Source organism: Dermacentor variabilis, chromosome 6, assembly GCF_050947875.1.
Source record: "Dermacentor variabilis isolate Ectoservices chromosome 6, ASM5094787v1, whole genome shotgun sequence".
NCBI lineage: Eukaryota > Metazoa > Arthropoda > Arachnida > Ixodida > Ixodidae > Dermacentor > Dermacentor variabilis.
The window spans coordinates 100,154,740-100,162,032 of NC_134573.1; the positions used below are offsets into that span (position 1 = coordinate 100,154,740).

Sequence of the window (7,293 nt, forward strand, 5' to 3'; positions counted from 1 at the left end):
GTAGGACAATCGAATAAAATTTTACAAGGAATAGATTTTTCTGCAGCAAAGCAAGAAGTTGAATCGGCAGAGCACTGCTCTGTTCAATTTCTCTGAATTGGAGGCAAACTCTTTAAATAAAACACACGCACAGATCTGGTACTGTTTGTACAACATTTATTAGAGTCACAATTAAGTACCAAACTCACTACAATACAACAATATAAAAGACTGAACAAACATGGAGGGCAAAATTCAAGCAAAACAGGACTTCACTTTACAGGCAGGTAACAGTCTTGCTGGACACACATGAAATTTGATGTACAGTTACATACCAATTGCACGGCGTAAAAAATGTACACTTCTTATCGCTCGTCTGCTCTAGCGCTGCAAAAGTTGCAAATAAATATTCACGGTTGTACACACAACACTTGTTCAAATAAAGAGTTCTGCGTAGAAAATTTACAGTTTTACTCGCTCGTCTGCTCTATAGTGTTGCAATGGTTGCGAATAAATATACACGGGTGTACACACAACACTTGTTCATTTACAGAGTTCTGCGCAGAAAATTTACACATTTACTCGCTCGTCTGCTCTATAGCGCTGCAAAGATTGCGAATAAAGATACACGGGTGTACACACAACACTTGTTCATTTACAGAGTTCTGCGCGGAAAATTTACACATTTACTCGCTCGTCTGCTCTATAGCGCTGCAAAGATTGCGAATAAAGATACACGGGTGTACACACAACACTTGTTCATTTACAGAGTTCTGCGTAGAAAATTTACACTTCTACTCGGTCATCCGCTCTATAGCGCTGCGAAGGTTGCGAATAAATATACACGGGCCTACACACAACACTTGTTCATTTGCTGAGTTCTGCGCTGAAAATTTACACTTTTACTCGCTCGTCTGCTCTATAGCGCTGCAAAGGTTTCGAATAAATATACGCGGGTGTACAAACAACGCTTGTTCATTTACAGAGTTCTGCGAAGAAAATTTACACTTTTACTCACTCGTGTGCTCTATAGCGCTGCAAAGGTTGCAAATAAATATACACGGATGTACACATAACACTTGTTCATTTACAGAGTTCTGCGTAGAAAATTTACACTTTTACTCGCTCGTCTAATCTATAGCGCTGCAGAGGTTGCGAATTAATATACACGGGTGCACACAACACTTGTTCATTTACAGAGTTCTGCGTAGAAAATTTACACTTTTACTCACTTGTGTGCTCTATAGCGCTGCAAAGGTTGCGAATAAATATACACGGGTGTACACAACACACTTGTTCATTTACAGAGTTCTGCGTAGAAAATTTACACTTTTACTCGCTCGTCTAATCTATAGCGCTGCAAAGGTTGCGAATAAATATACACGGGTGTACAAACATCACTTGTTCATTTACAGAGTTCTGCGTAGAAAATTTACACTTTTACTCGCTCGTCTGCTCTATAGCGCTGCAATGGTTGCGAATAAATATACACGGGTGTACCTACAACACTTGTTCATTTAGAGAGTTCTGCGCAGGTAAGTTACACTTTTACTCGCTCGTCTGCTCTAGCGCTGCAAAGGTTGCAAATAAATATTCACGGGTGTACACAGAACCCTTGCTCATTTACAGAGCGGTGCGTAGAAAATGTACACCTTTGCTTGCACGTCAGTACCAGCGCTGCCAACACTCCACTTGAACATTCACCGGAATTAGCAGAGTACTGTACACAGTATACACAAAATTACAAACAAGCTTGGAGACATAGCGAATTCGCAGACTCCATTCAACGGCCACATTGCCACGGGGCTGGAAGGCAAGACGCCTATTATACTTAGATTTAGGTGCACGTTATAGAACCCCACGTGACTCAAATTTATTCCACGGTCCTGAAGAGCAGCGTCGATCCTAGCCATACATTTACATTGGCACGTTAGACTTCTCAAAAAATGAAACGAAAAATATGTCACGGCAATTTCGATGTAGGTTGCCAATTAAATGAAACACGTGGGGTGTGGCCTAGAAAAATCTGTGGACGTTGTTCCATGCATAATTAGGTAATGAACGAAGGTCACTATAACTTGCTGAGTCGGTGTCAGATCAGATGTTGTAAATCTTTCGCGTATTTTCCCGCACTGCGCCAAGGATTTCTTCCACGGGGATCCTGCGCATGTGGGACAGCCGGGTGGCCACGTGTATAACCATGCCGGGGTGTGAATGCGCGAGACGGCCGGACTCCTGCGAATGATAGAGGAATGAGTGAGCGTAAAACTTCAGGCGTTTTCAGCAAGTATGAGAAATATCGCTCTATCCACCCATCTATTGCGACAGCAAATGTTAGGCAGCTACACGAAGTGCGCGCTATGGAATACGACACGAATCCTCTCATGCGTGCAAGAGATCCAGCCGCCATCTTCGGTTTAACCTGGCACTCACAGGATACGGCGCTCAGCCGCGATGTGATGGCACTTGGACTTTCTACGGAACATTACGACGACGGCGGAAATGTGGCTTAACTTTCCGTGTAATTGCTATCGCAATAATAGCTAAAATATTATTTTTTCCTACAAGTGTAAAGATGGGTGCTTATGACTATAGCATCAATCAGCATTACAACATCCTGTCTTGTATTATTATGCTGTGACCCGTGATTCGCATACGGCTAACCTACAGGACACACAGCTTAGTGCAAAGCATGGCAGGCCATGACCAGTGGCATCTCTTCAATCTTGAAGCTGCTACGTCACCACGACGAGCCCTTTAACCACACTAACCAAAAAAAAATAAACGTCAGCCTTGTGTTCAGCAACTACTACATCGTTCTTTAAGTCAAATTGAGAATACGTTCTATTAAAAGAGTAAAGCGCCACCCTAACATTGTGCCACTTTCGGGTACTCGCTACAAACCCACCTCAAGTTCAAAGTGCACTTAACTCACCAAGTTCGCACGTAAGGTTTTATAATGAGTCATTTCTGTCGACATCTTCTTTCGCCGTACCCATTCTGCTATAAGAACGGCTATGTTACTTCACGGAAATACCGGTGTTACTCCGTTCTAAGGCGTATCCAATATTTCAACGCCAGACCTCGGAAGTACAATGCATTCGATTATACATAGTACAACCATAGTGATATTTGAACATATATATGTTGCCTGCTATACACCGAATTGTTACCTCATTAACTTATGCTGGTAAGACAGACAGCTAGTGACTTTTTTTCTCACTTGGGAAGAACATTCGCCGTATCAGAGTAACTCTGGAAAGCAGATCACTCACCATGGCTGTTCGAGGAATACTTATCATTATCAACTACCAGCAACGCATGCGCAAAGTCTCACTATCAATAGAGCTGGCATCTTCGTTGTTGGAAGATGACCCGGTCAATAAATTGGCGGGAATTTAAACCTCTTTTCTTTCGCACTACTATCAAAGAAGTATGTCGTACAATATGTTATCCATTCAGAAATATGTGCGCGTTATAATCGCATAAACACGGTACATTTATTCTGAGCTCTAATGCACACCATGTTATTACAATGAGCGGCACTAAACGTCATGCGACAGAACTCATCGTTCCCGCTCAAATTGTGTGGTAGATTTACATAACTAGATCTGTAAAGATATTGAGTTTACATTCTCCACTACATTCATAGCATTGAAACAATTTGCAATGGAGTGCGACAAAAATGAAAAAAGCGGGTCTCTGACGCGAGCAGAATCGACGAACATCGCTTACAACACTTCACCATATTTCGTAACTTGGCCGAAAACAATAGCGGCAACATCGAGAGACTGACACGTACGCTTTTCGGGAGGAAGTACGGTGCGTCCGTCTCCAGCAGCAGCCGGTCGAGAGGAATCCTGCGGCCGACCTCGGCAACCGGACCCGCGTTGGGAAATCCCACCAGCGGAGTCAGCCCGAGGCACAGCTTGGGGAATGTGTCCAGCCACAGCTGCGCCTCGGACCAGTCCCCGGTGAAACAGTGGCGGTGTATGGGCCAGTCAGCTGGCAGCATCTGATTGGGCGAGAAGATAGGAGCTAGTAGTTAGCACTGCCACGGACGATGTTCCGAGTGTGTGGGTGTCATGTGACTCTCTAACACTATATTGAGAACAATTGTGACGATGAAATATATGAGGCACTTCTCGCTGATGAAAACTGACCAGCAGGTAGGACCAACGCCAAACAGATTAGATTTATAGAGAATACAAAAAATGCGCTCCTGAAGCAGGAGTATGTTAAGTGCTGCATTTATTGTATATGCACAACGTACGACTATTTGGACAAATTGGTGATGGAGACAGTGCTGTAATAGTGGCTGGAAAAGTTAAATATTTTATCTAGATATAACGTTCGTAATCTCGGAATTGTACGCCTACAGCGTACTTACCGTAGCTCTACGAAGTAAAACAAGAAAGTGAAAAACCGGTGCCATAGCCACGTGTTACTTCACGCAGTATGACATTAGCATGGCATTATCTTACCCTGAGCTCTAGTAAAAATGAAGGACACATCCTCTTCCAAACAAAGGGCTCATGCAAATCTTTCCATACTATGGGGAGATATCTGATAAAAAGGAAATACGGAAAGGCGCAATGAGGTCCGTGACGTCATGCCCAAGGCACCGCTGCCGACAGGGAAGTTTCCGGATGAGCTGTAAGAAGCCACGAAAATCCAACGTAGAACGAGCCACAACATTGTTCGGGTATAGACGACGTGCTAGTCTATAGATAATCCCTGTAATAAGGAGTAGTCAAGCTAGCAGTGCTGCAGAGAAGCCGCCTCACCTCCTTGAGGATTCTCAGTGTATCCATTGAAGAATCTCTTGAATGAATAACAAGGGGCAGCCGCCCATTCCTGCCGAGCTTCAACTGCCGCCGAAACACGCGCTGCTGTAGGGCCCGGTCGCATTTGTTCCTGCAGCGTGCAAACACAAAGGTAAGCGACTCGCTATACAATTAGTTGTCACCCCTTAACGCATGCACGGAATTCTGAGGAGCGCTACTCTTGATTTGAAAAGTCTATTTTCTAGCTTAATTTACTACAAACAAACCAGGGAAGGCGTGGAATAAGCTTATGGTAGAATTTTTATCATGCAAGCTTCACAGACTAAAACGCACGCCCAGCATGACAACGCTTTTAAAACCCTGTGGTTTTGAAATGTGAAAACCAAGAATTTTATTTTAAACTTTGCATTCCACACCCAATCGCTGTGCGGTCATGTCCCCCAAAATGAAAAAGGCTACGCTCTGCAACTTCGAGCAATTGTGATTGAACAGCGCTCCAAACACTTTTTTTTGTAGTCAAAATTTTCTTGAGAAAAGGAATTGATTGACTACTTGCAAAACAGAAAAGAGGAATGGGCGCCCACTCGCTAAGCTCGGTGAGCCTAAGATCCATCCACACTAAATTCATGGCAGAGAGCACTCACTTGCTGGAATAATCAAGTCCAATTTCGCCGAGTGCGACGACGCTTGGCTGCTCCAGGGCCGCGATGAGGTCGTCGTCGATGTCTTCATCGTACTGCCGGGCCATGTGTGGGTGGCATCCAAAAGCAGCCCAGACACCTTCCTCGGACAGGAGTCCCTCCCACAAGTGGCGCTGCGTAGATTGCAAACATCGGCGTCAAAACCAAGTCATCAGGTCGCGCGTAAAAAATGCGGCATTTGCGAGACAGCTTAACCGTAAAGTGGCGCGAGTATTTCATTAAAGCATAGCATGACAGGCTGAGTAGGTCGAAACTTACTTGGTGGAACCATAGAATCCTGTTCCCAATATACAGGGGGAGATACGCGCAAATTAATCCCATTATGCGCGCGATTCAGAGCTGCCATCCGGAGTACAGTGACAAACGACCCATTTCGCGCGATTACAATAGGCGCGCCGGTGCAAAACATTCTACGAACCCGTCCGCTATCGCTGTTCCCCGTACCCCATAGGTAGAAAGGAGGCGGAAAGCTTAGGACAGAAATGCTTAAACTTATACTAAAAGGCGGATAGCAACCAGTATATATGGGGCGCATTGGTAAAAACACGACCCGTGACGATTCAAGGTGACAAAGGAGGGCCCAAAACGAGAGGATGTGCCACTCGAGCATTAAATACGCGTGCAAGGGCATCCGTCCCGCTCCGCTGCCCAAGACTGCACTAACCCGTGCGGGTTCGTAACTGGCACGAGAATATATATAGGAACGCTGCTCACTGTTTGCAATGTACGGTAGAGAAGAAAATTATAGTGCCTTTTCAATGCTGCAAAAAAATTAAGTTCGATCCCTCTGAACCGGCACTGTTCAACATGCGCGCGCCATTCTACAACGGTTGTGGTGGTGGGGGACATGTATGTTCAGGAATGTATTTATGTGCATATGCCAGCTCGTACTGCTAACACATGTATAAATGCACAACGCACCCCACATCGATATAACCCCCATGTGCATCATTGCTGCGAATAACAAATTCAGCACAACACCGACCGCTTTAGAATGCTTGTCGTATCTTGGACAGTTTCCGTACAGGAATTTTCTCCTTATCCCTTTATAAACCGCTGTGAATCTACCATTATATTTATTCATAATCTATACCGGAAAACGTCAGCGACGTTACGCATATATTCTTGAGTGAGCTCTTTCAAATCCGCACATTCGTGGCGGTGATTTATACCTGTAGTCGAAAAAGCTGTTACCGCTTTTCAGAACCGCTACTTCTCCGAGGGCAACTGCAATATTATAGAAAACGTCTACGTGGCCGAAGGAAAACAAAGATATGTGCTAAAGCTATCAGTGTTTCCATACAATGATAACTGGATTATTGATTACCGGCTATCACTATTTCAAAGCCTAATTTGCCTTTCGGTGATCTACGCATTCCAAAGACGTGGGAATACATTAGCTTATCGAAAATGGTACCTTCTTGAATGTGGCGGGGTCGCAGAAGATGGCGACGCAACCTTCGTAGCATGCGGGGAATGTTTCCGAATTTCTCGTCCTGAACTGGGCGTAGGATCCGTGGTGGGCCGTTCTCCGAAAAAGAAAGTCCAAATGACAATGGGTGTCTATGAGGCCCACTTTTGAAGCGATCGTGTACGGCCACCGCTTGACGGCTGGTGACGTCATCGTGGCTGTTCTCGAGGTTGGGAGAGTTGGCGACGACTCTTCCCGTTTGCAGCACGAAATCACTTGGCACAAGTGTTGGTGTCCTGCAGGCAAAGGATATCATAACTTACTGTTGTTACTCACTCATAAACAAGAGAGCATGAATCAATGTGAAAAAGAAAGCCATAAAAAATCATTAAGCACTTCAAAAGCGCTGACGTTT

At 44.7% G+C, this 7,293-nt stretch overlaps 1 protein-coding gene across 1 annotated transcript; it reads right to left on the minus strand.

The window, feature by feature from the left end:
* Positions 1-2,076: 2,076 nt before the first annotated feature.
* On the minus strand, positions 2,077-7,091 carry LOC142586232 (3'-5' RNA nuclease TATDN2-like). Its single transcript, XM_075697484.1, has 5 exons — positions 6,885-7,091; positions 5,411-5,580; positions 4,767-4,896; positions 3,782-3,994; positions 2,077-2,214 (listed from the first exon to the last, which is right to left on the minus strand). The coding sequence occupies exons 1-5, from the start codon at positions 7,089-7,091 to the stop codon at positions 2,077-2,079; spliced, it is 858 nt and encodes a 285-aa protein (XP_075553599.1).
* Between the last annotated feature and the right edge of the window lie 202 nt (positions 7,092-7,293).

Coding starts and splice junctions, on each gene's coding strand:
- LOC142586232 (XM_075697484.1), bottom strand. CDS start 7,091: ATGACGTCACCAGCCGTCAAGCGGTGGCCGTACACGATCGCTTCAAAA. Junction 5,581..6,884: donor ACCCCGCCACATTCAAGAAG/GTACCATTTTCG, acceptor CAATCTACGCAG/CGCCACTTGTGGGAGGGACT. Junction 3,995..4,766: donor CACTGAGAATCCTCAAGGAG/GTGAGGCGGCTT, acceptor TCGCCCAATCAG/ATGCTGCCAGCTGACTGGCC.